Genomic DNA, 24,281 nt, shown 5'->3' on the forward strand with positions numbered 1-24,281 from the left:
GTGACTTTATTGATAAAACAATTGCATAAGCCTGTTTCTGTACCTGTTCTTTTATTTAAACAACTATGACTTTATGAACAAAACAATTTTATTGGGTTGTTGTGTTTAATGGACTGTTTCGTTGATAATTGTGTTTTGACACCAATAAATATAAATGAGCATCAAATAAAATATATTGATATATGTAAATAATGGGTGCGTTTTTTGTTTTATAACTATCAGCAAAGTGTTCAATCATTTGCGTAGGTGGATATTCTAAATTTTGATATATTATACATGTGTTTTTTTTATGTATTTAATGTTTGGGTTGATTTTAAATGTATTTGTGTCGATATTAAGGTATGTTGTTTTCATTAATATTTCTATATTTATGTAGGAATCGTAATTAGGTAAGTCGTGATTTCTATTAGTAGGTGTTATTCTGGATCGTTCATTCATTTGATCGTGTTCATATATATTTCGATATTTCTTAAGGTATTTGCCTCTGGTCGAGATTATTTAGGTCGTAATTTATTTTATTAGGTGTTTTAATATTTCTTAGGTGTTTTAATATTATTAACGATCGCTATTTTTTCGCGTCGGAATTATTGTAGTCATGTTAATCAGAATAGGGAATGTGACTACCACCGGTTCCTTCGTTGATGTCCACCTTCGCCCTTAAATCCTGAAATGGGCTCACAGATCTAAATTTGCCGACCATGCAGGTACCAAGAAGACTGTGGCTTTCCTCTCTCGGAATTATTGGTGGCCCTCCTTGCCCTCAGATGTCCGCAAATTCATTCAGATCTGCAAGGTTTGAGCCCGTCATAAGACCCCCAGACGTTCTCCCCCTGGACTCCTTCTTCCGCTTCCAGTACCTGAGACCCCCTGGTCTAGTATCAGTATGGATTTTATCATGGACCTCTCAGGTAGCTACGAATTTAGCACCATTTGGGTAGTGGTAGAACGTTTTTTCAAATATACCCACTTTGTTTCCCTTAAAGGTTTACCCTCTGCTCCTGTATTGGCACGCCTGTTCATCAAACACATCTATATCGTGTTTAACGTGATTAACGTTAAACACATCTATATCGTGCGTTAGGCATCTACATCTATATCGGTCCTTTTCCTGTTCCCCATGTGATCAACCTGGTAACTGTGAAACTCCAATTACCATCCTCTCTTCGGGTACACAACTCATTTAACATTTCTCTACTGAAACCGCTCATACTCAATGAATTTAGTAGTACCTCTCCTCCTCCTCCGCCCATTCAGACCATTCAGGGTGAGGAATTTGAAGTGGAAGGCATCCTGAGCAATCAGACCCTCAGGGGCAAGATTCAATTCTTGGTACATTGGAGAGGTTATGGACCAGAAGAAAGATCATGAGTCAACAAGACAGACCTTCATGCTCCCCGTCTGTTGGCAGAATTTTGAAAACAGCTTCCTTCGAGAGAAGGGAGGAGGGTACTGTCAGGCGCCGTCCCCATACTACTCCTGGGTGCCGGGGAACAGCCGCCTGTCTTCTCTCTTACGCGCATCCCATTGCCTAGAAACGGGATGCTCCTTACAGCTATGGGCTTCTCTCCAGCACGCACATGCGCACTTCAGCCGCGTCCCATTGCTAGGCAGCGGGACGCTCTCTCCAGCTCCGTCGGCGGTCAGATGTGCTCTGACTGCCGAAATTCCTCTCCTCCAATCAGGGCCCATTTCCTGGTATTTAAGCATCCCACTTCCACTGGCACATTGCCAGAGTATTGGTTCACCAGTCTGCAGCGTTCCAGTGTCCTTCTCCCTGTTCATGTTTATTGCTATTGATCCTGACCTTCGGCTTGTTCCTTGACTACCCCTTTGACATTGTGATTTGGTACCTTTTGTCCGCTAGTTCCTGACCTCGGCTTTCTGACCATTCTTCTGGATTTCCCTTTGTACTTCGCCTCAGCCATCCTGTGTCCACTCCATTGCACTGGTGACTACCTGGGAGAACTGCGACCTGCGCACCTCACGCAGCCAAGCCCATACCTCCTTGCGGGGGTCCCTGGTGAAAACCTTGGGTGCGTTAGGCACCTTAAGGTGCCTAATGTGTGCCAAGAAAAAAATCCCCACATCATTTCTTCACCACCAACCTGCACCGTTGCACATGGTATGATGGATTCACATTTACGCCAATTTCGTCAAACCAGGCATCGCATTGCCAATCTTTAACTATACAGTTCTGGTGAGCCTGTGCCCACTGCAGCCTCAGTTTCCTGTTCTCAATTGACAGCTTGAACCAGTGTGACCATTCTCCCCGGATCTCCCTTACTAGAATAACATTGCTGGATGTGTTTTCATTTTGCGCACCATTTTCTGTAAATTTTTACGTAGGCTGCTGTGAGTAAAAATCCCAGGAGATCGGCAGTTTCTGAGACACTGCACCCCTTCTCTACCAACAATCCTTCCATGTTCAAAGTCACTTAGATCACATTCGTTCCCTATTCTGGTGTTTGGGCTGAACAACAACTGAACCTCTTGACCATGTCTGCATGCTTTTAAGCATTTAGTTGCTCCCACATGATTGGCTAATTAGATAGTTGCATTAACAAGCAGGTATATAGGTCTACCTAATAATGTGATCACTGAGTGTATTTACTATGTATAGAAATTTACTTTTCCACCATGGCAAATCTTAACCCTTATTTATCAAGTATGAATTGTTTTTCTTTATTGAAGATACACTCTTGCTAACAATCACTATACACTGCTGTCATATATTACTGTACATACAAGTGTTATTTATTAGCAATGTGAAAAAGAAACCAGTCACTTATAGCAATAAGTTTAAGACCTGTGGTATACTGTCATAAACTGTGAAGAGGGGCAGTGAGTACTAACAAATTCCTATCATGCCTCTAGTTATGAACATTATGGGCCTGATTTATTAAGGAAAACAAATGTAAAAAAAAAAGGAGTAACTTTGCACCTTGGCAGAACCATGTTGCATTGGAGGGGGAAGTAAATTTAAAATGTGGGGACAGATTTATAGCTGGGGTAGATCATGTTCTAAATCACCTTTCAATGTCAGTGTAAAAATAAAGCTATAAAGTATTTGTGTGCTACATTAAAAAGCAGCCAGTATTTTCCTTATGTGCAAAATAACAAACTAGTTTGCACCCCTTCCATTGTAACATGGTTTGTCCAGGAGCAAATTTACTCCTTTTTTTGCTTTGCTTTCCTTAATGATTCAGGCTCTATGACAGCAAAACTCCTACTAAAAAACAAATGTAAAGAAACATAATTAGAAATAGGTTTTGGGAGAGATAGCTAGTTAATATTAGTAATGCATTAGTGTTACTTATTACTTATTATGAAGAATAATAATATATTTTAAAGGTCATGTTCAAATTCTATACTCAACATTCTTTACTTGGCAGCCTAGACTTATTTTTATTTAAGGAGACACAACAGTGTGTGCATAGGAAATCCCAGAATAAATAATCAGTATTTTTACTGATCCACTAAAAAATAAATGTAATGAAAATACAAGATCTAGATGGCTCAAGAGTATCAGCAATTGGAAATAAATGTTTTTCTTTCTGCCTGAAACCCTGTTATGGTATTTGTTATATTTTTGCATTAATAGTATTGCATTATTCAATGTCATATTTTTTTGACACTTGCTTTAATTGTGAATACTTACTTGGCAATTAAAACATATATCATTTTCCAGCAGAGTATATTTACATGTTATATATTACTTTGACTGGCTCACCTTCCACTTTTCCTGCTTCTCAGGTCCTCAATGTACAAAGATTCCTGGGAATCTGAAGCAGATAGATGCTGGTGCCGGGGAAGTGTATGGTTTGACTAATGATAACAGCATTTACCACTGGGTAAATGATGAGTGGATTCAGGTGCCAGGAAAGCTCATCCATGTGACGGTCGGCCCAGCCGGTGTTTGGGGGGTCGGCATTGGGAACAACGTCTATAAGTGGCAAGATAACACTTGGATTCTTGTGTCAGGTAAGAACACCAGAACTATTAATATAAATGTGCCGATTTTACAGTAAAGACAATCCACTTATTTCTTCATTGCTATGTGGGACTATCCTTCTAATGCTGGTGTGACACCAACAAAGTCCAGAGTGGGACCTACTTGAAGGCTGCGTCCTAGTGCTCAGTTAATTCCCCAGCTCTAACAGTAGTGCAAGGGGAAGGTTTCAATACTGTAGGTTCAACACAACGTCAACACTTAGAACCTTCTGCTTTTATATGGCCATGGAAGTCCTTGATGACTTTACATTAGAGATTATATCCCCCTTAAATACTGTTGGTCCAACACTGGGGCAGCAGGAGCTGTCATTAATGTAGGTAGGAGAGTGGGAGTGGGAGAGTTGTATTCTATTCTTGTGGGTCTGTGTGTTAGTCTCTATCAATGTTTGTGTATCAGTCTCTTTTACAGTTGGTGTATATCTGTCTGTTAGAACATGTATGTGTCACACGAGAGGGAGCAGGTATTTACTAGTCAGGAAGATGCTGTTTATCCTCATTCTTTCTACAGTAGTTTATTTTTGTTTGTCTTTAGCAGTGTTTCATTTACTACATTTTTGGTACAGTAATGAAGGGATAAAAATTTGACATTTACCCGCAGGCCACTCTCAGTTTTGTTAGAGATTTACATGCCTCAGGCTGATGGTTGGAGATAATATATGTCTGCTGGAAGGATTTACATTTTTCTCAATACGCTTTATACAATCATGTTAAATGATTTACCGTATTTCCCCATGTATAAGAAGCACCTTCCTTCAAAAAATTTAGGGTCTAAGAACGGGGTGCGTCTTATACAGGGGAAGCGGGAGGTCCAGAGGGGGGCAGGGTGCGATTGGCAGGTCTGTTCCACTAAAGTGTGCTGAGGGGCTTGCTGCCGGCGGCTGCACACTATGAGCAGGTCCGTTCGGTAGATAAAGGCAGGGAGAGTGTACTGGCTGTCTTACCGGACTATAAAGGTACTGACTCTCCATAGCGCAGAGCAGCACAACCTCTGTCTCTTCCCACAGGCCACCTGCGCCCAGGGCCGTCTCTTCCATAGGGCACGATGGGCAGGTGCCCGGGGGCCCTGCAGCCCAGGGAGCCCGTCAGAGGCAGCTAAAAAAAAAAGTTCCTGAAAAAAAGAAGACAATACCTACCTTGCTCTCAGCTGGCGATCCGGTGTGGCAGAGTGACGATCTTCCATATGTCATGTACGGGTAAAGCTGATTCCTCTGCCCCTTCCTCACATAACTGGGTGCACTAATGGCCTTAAGTCCTAATAGTCAATTGGTCTACCAGAAGGAAGGTGTGTTCCTGTGCTGTAACTCTACAGAACCTCTGCTAGAACTACAGTCATGGCCCAAAGTTTTGAGGATGACACAAATATTATTTTTCACAAAGTCTGCTGCCTCAGTTTTTATGATGGCAATTTGCATATATTCCAGAATGTCATGAAGAGTGATCAAATGAATTTCAATTAATTTCAAAGTCCCTCATTCCAATAACAATGAACTTTATCCCCAAATCAACATTTCCACTGCATTTCAGCCTGCCACAAAAGGACCAGCTGACATCAGGTAAATGGTTCTCCTGTTAACACAGGTGAGAGTGTTGACAAGGACAAGGCTGGAGATTACTATGTCATGCTGATTGAGTTAGAATAACAGACTGGAATCTTTAAAAGAAGTGTGGTGCTTGAAATCATTGTTCTTCCTCTGTTAACCATTGTTATCTCCAAGGAAACACATGCAATCATCATTGCTTTGCACAAAAAATGATTCACAGGCAAAGATATTGCTGCTAGTAAGATTGCCCCTAAATCGACCATTTATCGGATCATCAAGTACATCAAGGTGAGAAGTTCAACAGTTGCGAAGAAGACTTCAGGGCACCCAGGAACATCCAACAAGCGCCAGGACCGTCTCCCAAACTTGATTCAGGTGTGGGATCGGGGCACCACCAGTGCAGAGCTGGCCCAGGAATGACAGCAGGCAGGTGTGAGTACATCTCCACGCACAGTGAGGCGAAGACTTCTGGAGTATGGCATGGTGTCAAGAAGGCCAGCAAAGACTCCACTTCTCTCCAGGAAAAACATCAGGGACAGACTGATATTCTACAAAATGTACAAGAATTGGACTGCTGAGGACTGGGGTAAAGTCATTTTGTCTGATGAAGCCCCTCTCAGATTGTTTGGGGCATTGGGAAAAGCACTTGTCCGGAAAAGCAAAAGTGAGCGCCGCCATAAGTCCTGTGTTATGCCAACAGTAATGCATTTTCACACACCAGACTCTCAGGATCTGTCACTTCGTTCTTCACTGCCTTTCCAAGTTGTTCCTGCGGTCCTTAGGGTCTTCTGGTTTTAGACCTCTCTGTAAGATGCTGTCCAATCTGTCTCCACTCCAGAGATCCCTCCAGAATCAGAGTATGGGCGCGTCCATCTTGGTTCAGTCACATGATTCCTCTCAGCCAATCAGATGATAACAGCCTCCATTTCAGATTCCCTCCAAAACCAGTTCATGGGACCTGCCATCTTGGATATAGTTACCTGATCCATCTCAGCAACTCAGAGTGCTGCTTCTGCCCAGCTGACTGCCATAGGCAAACCGAGGGGGTTTCCTAGTGCCTGGAAACCCCCTCCAAGCCTGGGACACTGTAGAATTGAGGTTGCCGGACCCTGCCCCTGCTACGCATGGCTCTGCTCGAAAAGAGAGAGCTGTATGCACCTAACAGAAGTGCACGCAGCATTGCCCATGTATATTATACGGATTGTAGGGATAGGAAGAGTTGGAGAGCAGCCAAGCACTGTCTAATATTATAACCACACCCCCATGCACCTAACAGTAGTGCATGCAGCATTGCCCATGTATATTATGGGGATAGGTAGAATTGGAGAGCAACCGACCACTCTCTAAAACTATAGCCACACCCCCATACATGCTGGTCACACCCACTGGCGGCGTGGCGTGGAAACCCCTCTCTGCAAATCCTGCGTTTGCCCCTGACTGCAGTATCCAATCAGGAATCAACAACAACTATAAAATGACTTCCTGGAGCCCTTACCTGTTGCCAGTGCAACGTTGTATTTCAGATGCACACCTGGTTCCCAGCAGTTTGCAGTCTTGCTATTAATCCAGCTCTCACAGTGCAGACTGCATTCTGGCTCTAGTCCGATTCCAGCAATCTGATTCCATTCCGGTTACAGCATTCCGATTCCAGTCCGGTTACAGCAATCCTCTTTCAGCATTCCGGTTACAGCATTCTCGTTTACAGTCCAGTCCAGCAATCCAGTTCATGTTTGCTCTCCTCTGCTAGTGTAATCACCATCTGCACCTGTCCTTTCACTACATGCAGAGGAACATTATCAGGCCACCCAGCTTTGTCCACATTGTCACCAGTCCAGCTCAAGAGACACAACCCAATCCAAGTACAGACAGATCCTCAGGCGTGACAAGAATCCTGAGACCATTCATGTGTGGGGCTGCTTCTCAGCCAAGGGAGTGGGCTCACTCACTATTTTGCCTAAGAACACAGCCATGAATAAAGAATGGTACCAAAACATCCTCCAAGACCAACTTCTCCCAAACATCCAAGAACAGTTTGTTGATGAAAAATGCCTTTTCCAGCATAATGGAGCACCTTGGAAAATTAAACCTAACATAAAAAAGCTAAAATGAGGTCATGAAAGCCAAACATGCTGAAATAAAACTAGACATGATTTGTTTTTTTGCTAGAATTAATGCGATTTTAAAAGATTGGCGGCTCAAGGGTTAGCACTTCCGCCTCACAGCACTGGGCTCATGAGTTCGATTCCCGACCATGGTCTTATCTGTGTGGAGTTTGTATGTTCTCCCCGTGTTTGCGTGGGTTTCCTCAGGGTGCTCTGGTTTCCTCCCACACTCCAAAAACATACTGGTAGGTTAGTTGGCTGCTATTAAATTGCCCTTAGTCTCTCTCGGGGCAGAGACTAATCTGAATGAGTTCTCCGTACAGCGCTGCAGAATTAGTGGCTCTATATATATATATATATATATATATAAATAATTAGATGATGATGATGATGATGATAATATCTGCAAATTAAAAAAATACAACTAATATATATTGTGGCATATGGTATTTTATATTGTGCTTTTTAATGTATTAATATGATTCACTTTAATATGTTTTACAAATCATTATGAACAGGGTTTAGAATAGTGTAATATAAATACCAATATACAGTAATCTATTTTACATTAAACCATGTCCCTTTTGCCACAGGTCCTCTGAAACAGGTGGATGCTGGAGGTAATAAGTTCCTGTCTGGTGCAAATGCACAGGATTTAATTTACTGCCTGAACCAGGACCAAACACTCTCCAGGGCTACAGACCTAAACTACATCAACTTTGAAGGGTGGCTGAAATATTACAGCTGTGGTCCTATTGGCTGTTGGGGTGTGAACAGCGCCAACAATATATTTTACCGCTACGGTGTGACCCCCACAGCCTGCCAGGGAAATCGATGGAAGCAGATAGAGGACAGTCTGGTGATGGTGGAAGTTGGCACCGATGGTTCCGTGTTTGGTGTGAATTCCGCAGGCGATGTGTACTACAGGTAAAGCACTGGGGTAACTGTGTTGTAGCAAACTGATATTATTTAATTATATTATATTTTATTAAGCTTTTCAGGTTCATAGTGATAGAGATGGAAAACCAATATAAACCAATTAACTCCAGTTAAAAAAATTGCTAAATGTCATGGTTGCATTCGAAATTAATATTACTGCTAAACACACCTTAAAAAAATGTAAGCAAATTTCCTCAGCATGGAACAGTGACCACTATGAAGTTATAGCGCCTGTAGTTATGTAGAGCTCATTGACTGTAGTGTTTCCAGAGTTTTGTGCTTTTGAAATGCAACACTGGATGTGGACCAGCGATCAAATCTCCCACTGTTGATAAGGATGTGATCTAGGAGTCACTATTTCAGGTGACTTAAAGGCAGGTAAGCAATGTAACAAAGCATTGAGGAAGGCAAGTCAGATGCTTGGTTATATAGGGAGAGGAATCCGTAGCAGAAATAAAGAAGTAATAATACCACTGTATAGGTCATTGGTACGTCCTCATCTAGAATACTGTGTTTAGTTCTGGAGGCCATATCTCCAGAAGGATATAAATACATTAAAGACTGTGCAAAGAAGGACAACTAAAATGGTGCATGGCGTACAGCCCAAAACTTACCCGGAAAGACTAAAAGATCTTAATATATATAGTTTGAAGCAAAGAAGGGAAAGGGGGGACATGATAGAAACTTTCAAATATATCAAGGGTTATAACAAGGTGCAGGAGGGAAACATTTTACAAAAGAGGAGAAGTATTAGAACACGAGGACATGTACTGACACTGGGGGGAAGAGAAGTATTAGAACACGAGGACATGCACTGACACTGGGGGGAAGAGAAGTATTAGAACACGAGGACATGCACTGACACTGGGGGAAGAGAAGTATTAGAACACGAGGACATGTACTGACACTGGGGGGAAGAGAAGTATTAGAACACGAGGACATGTACTGACACTGGGGGGAAGAGAAGTATTAGAACACGAGGACATGTACTGACACTGGGGGGATGTAGGTTCAGCGGGAATCTGAGGAAAAACTACTTCACAGATAGGGTAGTGGATAAGTGAAATAGCCTCCCATCAGAGGTGGTAGAGGATAATACAGTAGAGTAATTTAAACATACTTGTGATAAACATAAGGATAGAAAGATTAAAGGACCAAATAGGGTTTGAGGTTACCATAAGTTAATAAATAAATGGGCAGACTAGATGGGCCAAGCGGTTCTTATCTGCCATCAAATTCTATGTTTCTATGTTTCTATGTAAGCCACAATATTTTGATTTTATTAGGATCACTATATTACTATACTAGCCACACTCTATGGATGTATTGAGATAGGAACACAGTTATTCTGGTATTTACAGGATCATAGCCTGTGCTCCTTAAATCTATTCTCTATATAGGTATGTGATGTGTTTAGGACTTAGACTATTTCTTATATGAATGGTACTTGATGTAGACTTATTCTGTTATTTACAAATCAGTATATGTTATATGTTTGGTGTCATTTGTTTTGTAGATTATTTTAGTGTTTACAAATAAATTGCATTGATTTATTATAATTGTATAATGGCATTGTTTGTGCCACACTCAGCGTAACATAAATATACATGACATGGATGGATATTGGCACAATTTAATTGCTATTAAATTGTATATAAACATATAATAAGTACCTTTAAATAAGTTTAACACAATTTAAATCTAGGTGCTTGTATACAAACTTGACATCATTAGGCCCCAGTGACATCATTAGGCCCCAGTGACATCACAGAAATAGTTCTTAGTGAGTTGACCAGTGGAATTATCAGGAATACCGACTCAGACCACTTAGTGGCTGACTGTACTGAACCTCAGTGATAGCAGCGGCTCTTAGTAAATTGGTAGGTTGGATTTTCGTGACTATTGGTCCAGCCATACAATGGCTGCCTCCACTTGTGTGTCTAGGTGAGAAATGACCATCAATTTGTTTTCATCCTACTAGGATACAGTAACTACCATATTATTATTACAATCATCATATCAATATTCTGTACTCAATCAGCCTGTCCTCTCTATTCCAGGGAGGGCATCTCTGCTAACAACCCTATCGGATCATCATGGACTAAATTGGATTTTTGTGGCACATTCAGACACGTATCATATGACGCTGGAGACCTATGGCTTCTCTCACAGACAGGAGACATCTTTAAATGTAACGTCAATGGCTCGGTCGTCCCAGTCCGTTGATAAGATACCATATCATAAAAAAGAGCAGGCTCAACATTAAAGCTCAAATAAAGGAATTCCCCTTATAAATAACATGTTTGCAATAGTTTTTCCGCTGAATGGGGTTTGAGTATTAGACATATCTGTGCAAAATCATGTATTGTGTAGGGATGTGTCACTCGGTTTATGTGCAATCTTTTCTTATAGCCAACAATGCCGTCCTACTCTAGCTTTGATTAATCGTCTTTTACATGGCCGTAAAGTAGTAGCATATAATCTGCAACATATTTAGATATGTTTTCTAGCTTTATTTGCATATTGTGTTCATTGGGGAAAGTAATAAAGATACGTTATGGCTTATTAAAACATCATTGTATTATTTTACATTATAAAAGTGCATCTAAATTTTCTTCAAATGGGTTTTACACTCTAATACTGAAATTAACTGACCCCATCACATCCTTATAATTGTTCTTTGGTGTGGGCTGCTGCCCTGGGACCACCCGCAATTTGGTAGACTTAAAAATAAAGTAGTGTACATGGGTGGGAGCACCACCAGTTTTCTCCCTGGAAAAAAGACTTGATTATTCAACTGACGTAGATTTGGTCTAAACCATCCCTTGACCTGTACATTAAATAGGATTAATTTTGTACCTTCCAGTTGTACTTTGGCTTAATAGTGCATTTCGAGGCGCAATGTAGTGAAAACCGTCAAGTGACATTTGTGATAAAATGCTGATGTCCACTCTCAAGGTTAAGCCATAAAAAGGGCTAAACCGAGCAGCAGGAGAAAAATGTAAAAGTTTAAATAATTGAACGGATTGGTCCTAAAATGTCATAGTATGTTGGAATGATCATTTTTAGATTTATTAATCAATGTGCATTCGCCGGGGGCAGATCCAAGGACGAGGATGTCAGTGCACACAATAAAATGCTGGGAAATTAAATGTACGTGTGTAAAAAGAAACAACAACAACGAAGCAGTGAGATCCCGTATTTTCACAGTTCATAAATTGTCCTTAGAAGGTGGGAGACAGAGAACACAAACTTGCATCATTCACGGTTGATCGTTTAGCAACCATCATAATTCCGTTGGTCTCTGTTCCTAACCTGATGGTTAAATTCAAGAGATCTCTCAAATTTTAAAATGAAGTACTCTAAGGGGTAGATTTACTAAAGTTTCTAAACGGAAAACTGGAGGTGTTGCCCACAGCAACCAATCAGATTCTAGCTATCGTGTACTAGATAAATGATAGCTAGAATCTGATTGGTTGCTATGGACAACACCTCCAATTTTCCTTTTAGGAAGCTTTAGTAAATCTGCTCCTAAGTCTCTGAACATTTGAAAGGACCACGTACTGTTAGACAATCTGCATCATTAATTCCCCTTTGTCTGGCACCCAAACCAGATAAAATATCTTGGGGTGTACTTAACCCAGGACCTACACCAACTGCTTTATTCCATTTTCCTTCCCCAGTTCTCAAGGATCCGTTCACACCTGGAAACCTGGCAGGTACAAGGCTTTATGTGGTGGGGTTGTGTTAATATCATTCAGATGAATGACTTACCAAAATATTGTATTTGTTACAGACTCTATCCATCAACATCCATAGGCAGTTTCTTAACAATTTCCAGGCTCTGATTAGGGGCTTTGTCTGGTTGAGGGAGGTGACCCAGGTTCTCAAAGGAAATCTTGTATAGGAGGCAGTCTCAGGGAGGCTCACAGCTGCATCACCTTTAGGGATACTCCCAGGCAGTGGTGCTCTCCAGAATCATGGATTGGTCTAGGATGGATTCAAATAAACAGTGGGTGTCTTTTAAGAACCATACAATGCCTCAAATAGTAACTTGACTCATGCATATCCACTCCCTCCCACACCCAACAATTGCCCTACTGTACATTGCTGGAGAGGTCTGAGGGAGCTGAAATTAATCTCTCTGGCCAGGTCCTCAATTACCCCTCTAATCCTCTAATCCTTAATCCAGACTTTCCTGCAAGCATTCATAGGACGGCATTTAACGTGTTTTCTTGGGATGCGATGCTGAGGGTCAGGCAGCTGATTAAAACAAGGGGTGTCTTTTCTTTCTCCGAGCTGAAAGAGGAGTTTATATATAGTTGATATATTACTAAAGTGGGAGTTTGAAAAAGTGGAGATGTTGCCTATAGCAACCAATCAGATTCTAGTTATCATTTATTTATTGCATTCTGCAAAATGACAGCTAGAATCTAATTGGTTGCTATAGGCAACATCTTCACTTATTCAAACCCACAATTTAGTAAATATATCCCTATGTCTCTTCTCTCCAGATTAGACATTTCCTCCTCGATAGAGGGTGTGGCTCCATCTCTTTTTAGAGACGTAACGTCTTTTGAAGCCCTTTGTGCCTCTGAGTCTCAGCTGAGGCATGACATTTCTAAGATCTACTAATTACTGATTGGAAATTACTTTCTCTGCTTACCTAAGTTTCCCAGAGACTGGGAATCAGAACAGGAGATTTCCCTGAATAAGTCCCAGTGGACTTAAATTTTTTAAATGATCCACTGCAACTCTTGCAGTGTGGGGGTCCTGGAAACCCACTATAAGTGCTTTCATGCTGGAACCGATGTCCAAGCTTACTAAGCAAAATGTTTCCTGGGACAGATGATAACTGGTGGAGATGTGAGGAGTACTCATCCTACATATCTTGGTACTGCTAACGAATAGCCTCATTTGGCCGAATGTTTAAAAATCATTTGTCGAGTGTTGGGCAGCGAAGTGCCTAAGAAACCAGAACTGTGTTTAACCCTGATGCCAATTTCTAAATTTAGTTTAAAAAAAAATCTCAGTTGAAGCATTTTAGTGACTCAGCAATAGCGAAGGTAATCCTACTAACCCTGTCTTTCTTCATTATCCACTAAAACCATTCTGCATTTGGGAATGTGCAGGGGTGATAGGGAACAGTAGCAGGCACATAAGGATACACCAGAAATCCTAAATGCTTGGCACCAGGTAAGTTGGGAATCTTTAGGAACCGGACTGAATTCTAAGTTTTGAGGTGAATTGTCCTTTAACATCATATATAATACAAGTTAACCCGTGCATGATACTCATGCATTCTAGTCAAATCAAGCTACTTAAGGTCTTAAAAAGGTTCTTGTCATGCATTTGGGCCTAGCCCAGGCCTCCTCAGGGGAAGAGCATTACTTCCCGACGCAAGCGGCCTTTTTAATGTGTGTTCATGAGGTAAAATTACCTCACGAAAATGAGTTTGACCCCTCAACTCGTAAATTTAGCCTTTACTACCCTTCCCACGGGGGGAAGGGGGGATGATGGAAGTTAACTGACTTGACTATTCTAATTTTTTTGTCAAATAATGTCAGTATACCAAATTTCAGGTCAATTGGATGAGCCCTTTCTGAGAAAATAGTTTTTTCCACACACACACACACACACACACACACACTAACGCACGCCTCTACACATGTGTGTTCATGAGGTAAAATTACCTCACGAAAATGAGTTTGAGCCCTACCAAATTTCAGCCCTTTTTGAATTTTTTTTCCCACACACACTAAGAATTTAGTAGGTCAGTGTATAACTCCGCTCAGCAGGTGGCGCTGCAACTTGGGTTTTTTTTTTCACACACACACAGACAGACAGACGCCACTAAGCATTTATATATTAGACAATGATGCACCTTGCTGGCAAAGGCTTTCATCTGATGCCAATTCCACAAGTTAGAGAGAAGTGGTGGTGTCAGGCATCACAGGCGAATGAATGACGGGTACTGTATTGGGGATTTTAAAGGTATTAGCATTAAAAACCTTGCCTTCATATTTGATAATGCTATTGTAGCAAGAGCATCCTACTTGTGACACAGGCACCCAGCAGACATCAGTCTACCGACATCTTCTTGTTGTAAATCAAATGTACAATTATTGTTTGCATCACAATAAACAGCAGCACTTCTTGTCAGGATGACACCAGCAAGCAATACCCTTTGCTTACACCTCATGGTGACCCTAATGGTAACTAAACATTCTCCAGCTCTCTCATAACTGGCCAATTAGTTCAGCATCAGTCACCAACATAAAATGAACAACAGTCTTTTAACCCCCACTGAAACACTGCAAACCAATCACAGACTACAAATCAATAACACCCATACAGTGCACCTGTGTGTTTGTGCTGTATGGGAAAGACTGTGTGGGAAATAACTCTTTATGTAGCTGTCCCCTCCAGACTTCCCAGGACCTCACCTGTCCCTAGGCAGGAGAGCTGTGGCAAATAGACCTCTTTGCTACAAACCCTTCCCTTTAGCATCGCCACCCTTGGTGACATGGACACCACATCTCTATGAAAGAGAGATTTTTTATCACTTTAAGAGTCCTGTCAACCGTGCCTATAAGTGCCCTAATGACCTTATCTTCTTTTAAACTGAGAACACCATTTTTAAACAGCAAGTCCTCTCTCGGTTTCCGTTCACAGCCCATACATTTTTAAAAGAACGTTTCTGAGCCCCTTCCAATTGTGGCTGTACTGTGACGTTGGGGTAGGTTTTCTGGCACACCGCACAAGCCCTACAGACCCTCTTAATGGCTAAGTAGACCCCGGGCCAGTAAGATCTCCATAGAACATGTTCCCTTGTTCTCTCTTCCCCTAAGTGTTTGCCACCCACCTGAGTGTGCACTGCTCCCAACACCAAGGGTACATGAACTCTTGGAACCATTAACTGTTCTACTCTTCTCCCCTTCACAGTAGCAATACAAAATAATACATTGTCTTTCACAACATATATTGGCATACTGCCTGCCTTGTCGACAGGTTCCACAATAATTCCAACATTATTAACCAATTTAAACACATGTTGTAAAGTCCCATTATTCCTCTGATCTTGTGCCAAGTTTGTCGCACTCAACAACTCTGGATACTTAGAACAGTCTATCCTCTCACCAACAGGTGAGACAGGCACATCAGAGATGCCACCAGCCAATACCAATTTAGTCTATCCAGGCTTGCCAAAACAGTCCCCACGGCCGAGATCCATGCTGTGAGATCCCTGGCAGATTCGTTAAGACTGGGGTGAGATGCCGGCATGTCCAGTCGGACCCGTTAAAAGCGGACCTCTTTCCAATCATATTTATGGGGTTTAATGCATTCGGCTTTAAGATGTCCAAGCTATCCATACCTGAAACACCTTCAGTTCAACAATTTCACAGCTGGCCCTCATCCAATAGCAGCACCGCAAAGCATCCCTGGCCGGACAGCGCTATGAGGTCCCACGAACCGGACAGCGCCATGTGGTACCATGGGCCTGACAGTGCTGAGAGTGACCTCGGGCTGGACAGTGCTGGGAGTGATCTCGGGCCAGACAGTGCTGGGAGTGACCTCGGGCCGGACAGTGCTGGGAGTGACCTCAGGCTGAGCCATGACAAACTCTTGTTTTAGCGCAGCAATCTCTTGGTCTTTCTCCGTTACTAGCTCTTTAACAGCTTATACTGCTTTTCCTCTTTCTTCATTCTCCACTGCTATTTCTTTTTTATTCAAACAGTTCTCGGAATTAATATCTCAAGCACTCAGAAAGCTTCTTTTACTTTTATCTTTTCAGCACACTGCTGATTTGAGTCCCTCAACTCTTTCTCCAGCCAGGAGATTTCTTCTCTAAAAGTCCTCTCCATGTCAAAATACTCTGCCATGTCTACATAATCTTCAATGAAAGTTTTCTCCAAAGAATCGTACTGTTTCCTGGCCACATAGTCTGACCCAGGTGTTTGATTATGTAGTATATCTAATGGCTGATTGTTATTTTCTGTTGAATTTATGCATAACTGTCAGAATTACTCTGTGGAATTGATGATACCTGCCAGCAGTTGGCGCTACTGAGTACTGAGGCGCGGAGTCTAACACGCCCCTGGTTTTCACCAGGAACCCCCGCAAGGAGGTATGGACTTTGCTGCAAGGGACGTGCAGGTCGCGGCCCTCAGTATCAGTCAGCTGGCGAGGTAACAATTGAGGCAGCGGTGATAGCCCACCAGGATGCAGGATGGAAGAGTAGTCAACAAGCAGGGTTACAACCAGAGGAACGGATATAGCCAAATCAGAAGCAGGAGAATGGTCAGGAAGCCGGGTCAATACCAAATATCAGCCAGAATCAGGAACCGAAGGAGAAGTCAGGAACAAGCCGGGTCAGAATCCAAGTAACAGCAACACAGGAACAAATGCTGGAGCAAGGCTGAAGACCAAATACTCTGGCACTAGACATGTGTCAGAGGCTGCTTCATATACCCTAAGGTGCCTCCTGATAGGGTTAGGGAGATTTTGGCGGTAACACATGCTGGCTGCAGACAGGTGAGCAGAGATAGCATCCTGCTGCTAGGCAACGGGACGTGGTTGCTTAGAAGATGGAGGCGTCTGTTTTCTGCACCAAGTGTCAGTGCGGAGACGGCACCTGACAATAATACTGTGAATATATTATGTAACCTGCCAAAGTGTATTTTGTTAAATGACCTGAGTCTGACCTAGGCAAGTATCAATGGTCTTTTGAAAATAGCCAGACCAGGGTTAGGGGGAGTTTGAACCCAAAGTTGTGTATGCAGAGGAGCTAGCCAGGCCGAACAGCAGAGGTGAGCACTCAGGTAATGTGAAAAAACTAGATCTCAGGACATCCATGATTTACTTTGAAACTCTGTGTCATTGTGGGAATTGATCTGACTTAATTGAAAGTATAAATTCCTAAGGAGGGGGGGGAGAGCCTGAAAGAAGGGTTTAAAATCTTCTGCTTTAAACCATCAAATTGTCCATTTCTTGAGGAAGGTCTGTCATGACTGAAATGTGCCAAAACTTCTCAATGTGTTTTCCTCACATGCCAATTCCTGAAACTTGTAAGTAGGGTTTCTGGTTTTATTTCCTATTTTATTTTCTGAAACTCATTTGTGCATTTATTGTATGTCTATTTATTAATTTTTTGTAAATAAGCCTTGGAAACATTTTTCAGATTAAACCATATTTTATCTAGCGTACTCTCCGTGATTCTTTGTGAACTTACGACGCCCAGGGAGGCTCATGCTACATGTGTATGTGATTTAAGGGTGAAACATTAACAAGTGGTTTTGGTGAAGGTAAGGACACCATAATAAATCCTTTGTGGTGGCAGAAAAGGGGTATTCATTGTTAAGTAACTGAGGTGACACCAGTCACGGCCAGCTGTTCAGATTGCTGTATCTGGGACAGGTTGGGTGTTCGTGACACCAGGTAACACCAAGCTTGTGCAAAGAGCATGAGATTTTTCAACTTCTTTTCTATTCTGTAAACTACCGTACAATTTTTCCAATTCACTTTGCTGGGAATCAATTTCAGTCACACCTGTTTGTACACTTTATTTCTGACATACTTTAGTCTTTCTCTTGTCCATCTTGGTTGGAGTAAGAAAATTTATACTGGCAGCAATTACTATGTTTATCTGTGGGTGCAGCTGTAGCCTGCACTCACAGATAAACAGCAGACTTCAGAGAACCACACCCAACTCACAACTAATCAACTAATAATCAAGGTGTGGCACTACAATACTCAGCAATTTTTAAAACATTTGCTTTCTTCACAGGTAAAACAAACAAGTGCTGACGAGTTTTACAGTTATTGTAAAGAAATGCGTCAAGTCTGACTTCTCTTTATATAATGCTGCAAGATTTTTATACTACAGCTGGATTGGGTTTTCCACATTTGGATACAACTACTTTTGGGTTAAAATGATTTGCAGTATACAGATCCTCCACAGTATAATTCTTATCTGTACTTCCTAACTCACATCTTTGGGATGGTTGAGTGATTCATGGAGAGATTTGGACATTGTCCAACCATATTTAAAATCTGTCCTGATCAACATCTTAACAAATGTTAACTTGTTAACATTTTAAAAAATGTTGTTAACATGTTAACATATTAACAAGTGCCTTAACAAATGTTTATCAAGCTATGCACTCTTTGAGAACATATAGTCTTGGAACTTCAGCTAATTAAGTCTAAAAAGGCTTAATTGTCCATGAAAATTGAAGCATGTGTAGACACCTGGGGCCTGAGTCATTAAAGCAGGAGTAAATGTTCTCTGGGACAAACCATGTTTCAATGCAAGGGGTACAAATTAGTTTATTATTTTGCACATACGTTAAATACTGGCTGTTTTTACATCTAACACACAAATACTTAATAACTTTATTATTACACCAAAATTTAATGTTGATCTAGGACATGCCCTACCCCAACTATAAATCTGTCCCCACATTTTAAATTTACCTCCCCCTCCATTGCAACATGGTTTTTCCCAGGTGCAAATGATACTCCTTTTTTTTTAATGTTTTGCTTTCCTTAATGACTCAGGCCCCTGGACTGTACAGACAACAGGACAAACCACACCAAGGAAGAACTAGGCACAGTCCCCCACGCTTGTAGTGAACAGGTAAAGTTGATAATTACTGTTACTTTAATTCCACACTGAGGACACATAACATTACTGTTCAAAAATGTTTTTTAAAAAAAGCCATAAATCTTTGTCTCAATTTAACATACAGAACACATCTTGTAATGAGAATTACACCAAGTAACAGGAGTGATAATGTGTAGTAGTCCAAACATAGAGAATAAAAGCAGAAACTGAGAATTACATCACTGTCAAGATTTAATTGAAACAAATTGGCAAACATTTTATTGACAGCTTATTATATCATCTAAATGGTCTATAAAGAACATTAAGCAATATGAAGGGGACACAACAAGATTTTCAGAGAGTAGATGGACTTTACTAGTTGGAACAATGAGTGAGCGTCTACTAATTTTTCATGCAAAGTGTTTAATAAGCAAACTGATCTGATAAATGCTGAACAAAGGAGTGAGTATATTAAACTTAAGTTTCTGATATAAGAGATGAAATTATTGGCCTAATTGTTCCGGTGGTGAAGATACCAATGATTGTAACAAGGGGTTTGTTTTATGATGCTGCTATTTAATGAGATCCCCAGAGCTACAGGTAGGTGCAGTTAATAAGCTATTGATAACTTCAAAAATAAATAGTCAAATAACCTTATCCATACAAGGATTGTAGCGGAATGAAAGTGAAGCCAGCCTATCAGAAGACGTAATAAGGTACCACAGCAATGGAAATGGAAACTCACAATAATGCTAACATCTCCTATTTGAATGCAACAATATGCAAAATAAATAAAAATGGTTATAAATTACATTGGTGCACGCCAAAATAATTCAATTCACTCCTTCGTCTTAAAGTTTATTTTATTATTTTATGCAGAATGCAGATCTAATACTTTACAAATGGCAAACCAAGATATTTATTTAAATATTCAATTTTCAATCCGAGAATATGCAATGATAAGGAAATACTTGGAGATGTGCTTCCGTGGGTGAAAATAGTGCATAATAAAATAAGAATTTATACAGTTGGAACATTGTCAACACCAGAAATGCAAGATTTATGACTGAATTTACAAGCATATGTTTAAGCAGTATATGCTGCAATAATTTGTGTACATTTTAGCCTGTATGTGGCATCAGCACAAAGCGTTTAGTAGTAAAGAGCAATCACCTTTGAATGAATCGACATTTTGAGCATGGGAAATAATTAACAATGGCAACAACGTAGTAAACTGAACCATAATCAAATGGTCAGTTGCCTCCAAGGTAGATTGGGCATTTCAGCAACAATCAGAACCACATATTGATAACATGCCTCCGCCTTGGCCAGTTAGTATTGAAATTAAAACTAGCACTCCTCTAACAATCTTAAAAACTTTTATAACTCTTCTCAATTTTGATTGCTTCATTTTCAGCACTGGCTGGTAAGGTGTATACTCTACACGATACAGAGCTTGGCCCTGGAAAATAACAGATAAACACATATGTAGTATATGCTATTGATTATTTGTCAGTGCTACAGAATAAGTGTATCAATAGTGGATAAGTCATTCTGACTCTCATTATCTCCTCTGCCAGTGTGGGGAGAATCATGTCTAGTTTTAATACTAACGGTGATAGTGGCTACTGCATCTCACAGACATCTGGGCATTTTTAAACATAATCACAGAGATGTTTTAATCTACAGCAATGTCAATCTGTGCATATAATAATGTGTAGATGATTGCCAGTCCTTGTCTTTGCATGTATTTAAATGTACATCGTTGACACTTTGTATGTTCTCCCCATGTTTGCGTGGGTTTCCTCTGGGTGCTCCGGTTTCCTCCCACACTCCAAAAACATACTGGTAGGTTAATTGACTGCTATCATACTGTTACTTAATGTAGGAATACCTGGCATATACTTATATAACACAATAGCATAAACAAAACTTTAGGTGAAATCAGAAAAAGTTAATTTTAATAAGCGGGCAATCATATGTGAAACTAAGCATTAGTTTTGGCCACCTTTGCAACCCTGCATACATTCCAGTTAAACGTTTGTGTGACACTACGCGTGTCACATTTGATTGTTTGCTTATATTTAAATCATGTTGTTTTTTGTGTTATGAGTTATCTTAATCATCTGCAAAGTGCAGAACTGTTTCTTGAGAATCTGTAGGCATTAGAGCTGTATGAGAACATCTAAAGGTAACTCACGGGGTCTGATTATCCAATAGGCTCACTAGGCTGCAGCCTGAAGAGCAAGTATTTCGTTGGGGGGGGAACGGGACGCGCAAATGTTTTGGGGGGGGGGGGTTCGAAATTGTGACAGGGAGAGGTATAAACTGACATTTGTTATAAAATGTAAGACAATAGAAAGAATGAAAGAAAAATGTAGCAAGGTTTTAATCTTGATGTATTCCAATGGTAAAGGCCGACGGCAATGGCTCAACTTGTTTCTTAAGTTAAGATCCTTAATGAATCAGGCCCAAGGTTGTTTTTACTTACTGTGTATTAGCCCGGAGTATTAGGCGAGGGGGGCGAAATGAACATATTAGTCTAGGGCAGCCAGAACCCTTAATCAGGCCCTGGTAATCTGAGGCCTTTACTTCTCTGTAGTCACCAGTTGATTAGCTATTTCACAACAATAGTGTAGGCTTTATAAGCTCACCACACGGTAGATTTGTTTGTTTTTAGGAAGTCGAGACCTGGAAAGCTGTAAGAAAAATCCACCTGCAGTTTTAGCTTATTATAGTAGCCTCAAATTCAGTCTCCAAAACCCCATATCTTTTAAATGAAATTCCTCTCTTATGTGATTCGGAATTGAAGCATGTTCATACCAGCTGAACAGAACAATGTGTGCTTCTGTAAAACATTTTAATAGAGTTTTTGCTACAAATATATGATGTATTCAAGTAGAGTTCTTCTGTGGTTGAACAGATGAAGAAGATGTTCTTTTCGCTTGAATGCATTCTACAAATTATCAGCAATACAAGGTCCCTTGGGAGTTATACACAATTTTGTTCATTGTACTGGTGTTTTTAATGCCAGTGCAATGCATGAAAAGGGGTCTTAAAATGAAAGCCATTGTTTCCAATGGCCCCATACCCATTTGCGGTGTTACTAATGCTTGAGTGTCTAGCGGTAAGGTTGCGTTTTTCCAAATGCTGCCTGCTCCATTCACTGCATTTAAGTGAAGGCACTAGGAGAAGCCAAAGTGAGTCTCCAAATGCGATTAACAACCACAAGTCAAATGCATGCAGTTTTGTCCTATATATACCTGGTTAGGCCTACATTACTTTGTTTTATATCTCCACATATTATTAAATTAGCATTGATCAATTGTCTGTTTCCCCTCAGGAATGGTCCTTGATTTGGCAGATACATTTGTAATTAGATAAATGGAATTCTTAGTCTCGCAAATCAGAATAAACCTACCCAATTTTTTTTGTATATTTTTAACCTATCATCATCTATTTATTTATTTATATAGCGCCACTAATTCTGCAGCTCTGCACAGAAAACTCACTCACATCAGTCCCTGCCGTATTGGAGCTTACAGTCTAAATCCCCTAACATACACATGCACAGACCGAGAGAGACTGAGGGCAATTTAATAGCAGCCAATTAACCTACCAGTTTGTTTTTGGAGTGTGGGAGGAAACCGGAGCACCCGGAGGAAACCCACGCAAACACGGGGAGAAAAATACAAACTCCACACAGATAAGGCCATGGTCGGGAATCGAACTCATGACTCCAGTGCTGTGAGGCAGAAGTGCTAACCACTAAGTCACCGTGTAAATGTAACTGAACCCTTGGTAGCCACTGTCAAACTTGTTTATTTATAAGGTCCGGTTACATAAAATAGGTGTGGAATTATCTCATGCTAGAATTTAAGAGGGATACAAGAATCTACATGCATCTCCAGCATGCAGAGAATATCACACACAAGTTTAATAGGGCCCCTCCACAGTGTCCTCATCCTGAATGAGCAATTCAAACCTAACGAAGATTATTTTGAGTAAGACTCCTGAGACTTTCCAAGGCCACCACCGACATTTACTGAACAACTTCTTGAAAATATACAAACTTGTTTCCATACCACATAAAGTAAGCAACCAATAAATAGCTAAGATATGTGAGTTTGCTGGGATAAAGGGATTTAACATATAAAAGGAGTTATCTGCTTTAAATTATTAGGGGTGCTCATGTTATGTCTCCCCCCACACCCTCGCCATATGACAAAACAGATGCCATGCATAGACTTTTATAGTGGGCAGCAGCAGCACAACTACTGGGCTGGCATCTGTGTTCCAATATAGACATACGTGTAGCTGTTCACACAAATTGGATCTTTTCAACAAAGCTTGTTCAGCATCATAGCATGCTTACAAGGTGTGGGCCCCACAAGGGACGGGAGGGGTCCACAGAGTGTCTAGGCACACCCTCCCCTCCCTTGCTACTATGTCCCACAGCACAGATAAAGTAAGAAGTTCCAGGGGCAGCAGCTCATGTAAAAATATTCTCAATAGCTCGGGTTAAGTAGGAATTAGGTTGCACTGCAGGACCAATCTCAGGGCTCACACAAACCTGATATTATTTTGTCTCAATCTGTCTTACATGTCTGCATGTATTTTCTGCAGCATTCAGAAGGCCTTCTCCACTAGTCTATTGTTATTGTCCACTAACTTGTTATGAGCGCTAGTAAACTCACCCATCTTTGTTTTTATAGTCTCAGCTCTTTTTTTTTTTTAGCTAGCAGTTTAAGTTCCTGCCTCATTTCATCATTGATCTCTCATCTTCCCCTCTGTTCTGGTATTGTTCTGAAATTCATGGAGGAGTTTCTGGCGTTGGTGAGCTTGCCTCTGTAACTGGTGAACCTGCTTCTGTGCCATCTCTGGTGAGCTATCTTGTACAAAATCTACTTGGTGAGTTCATTTTTTTCCTCATTGGATAGTGAGAGAGACTTTACCCACACTAACGTCACTTTAGGATGTAACAGTGGAGTCACGTGCCAGGTTGGAAAATGCAGGTGGTACAGCCTACAACTAGAAGCCGATGCATTATGCACAGGTGCCAATCTGTCGCAGCTCTTTTTA

The 24,281-nt window shown here is 40.9% G+C and overlaps 1 protein-coding gene across 1 annotated transcript; it reads left to right on the forward strand.

The window, feature by feature from the left end:
• Window positions 1-883: 883 nt before the first annotated feature.
• Window positions 884-10,916, forward strand: LOC142107501 (fish-egg lectin-like). The gene is made up of 5 exons (XM_075190956.1): window positions 884-908; window positions 1,082-1,312; window positions 3,754-3,981; window positions 8,248-8,581; window positions 10,654-10,916. The coding sequence occupies exons 1-5, from the start codon at window positions 884-886 to the stop codon at window positions 10,817-10,819; spliced, it is 984 nt and encodes a 327-aa protein (XP_075047057.1). The 3' UTR covers window positions 10,820-10,916.
• The last annotated feature ends 13,365 nt before the right edge of the window (window positions 10,917-24,281 follow it).

This window comes from Mixophyes fleayi, chromosome 11 (assembly GCF_038048845.1).
Source record: "Mixophyes fleayi isolate aMixFle1 chromosome 11, aMixFle1.hap1, whole genome shotgun sequence".
NCBI lineage: Eukaryota > Metazoa > Chordata > Amphibia > Anura > Limnodynastidae > Mixophyes > Mixophyes fleayi.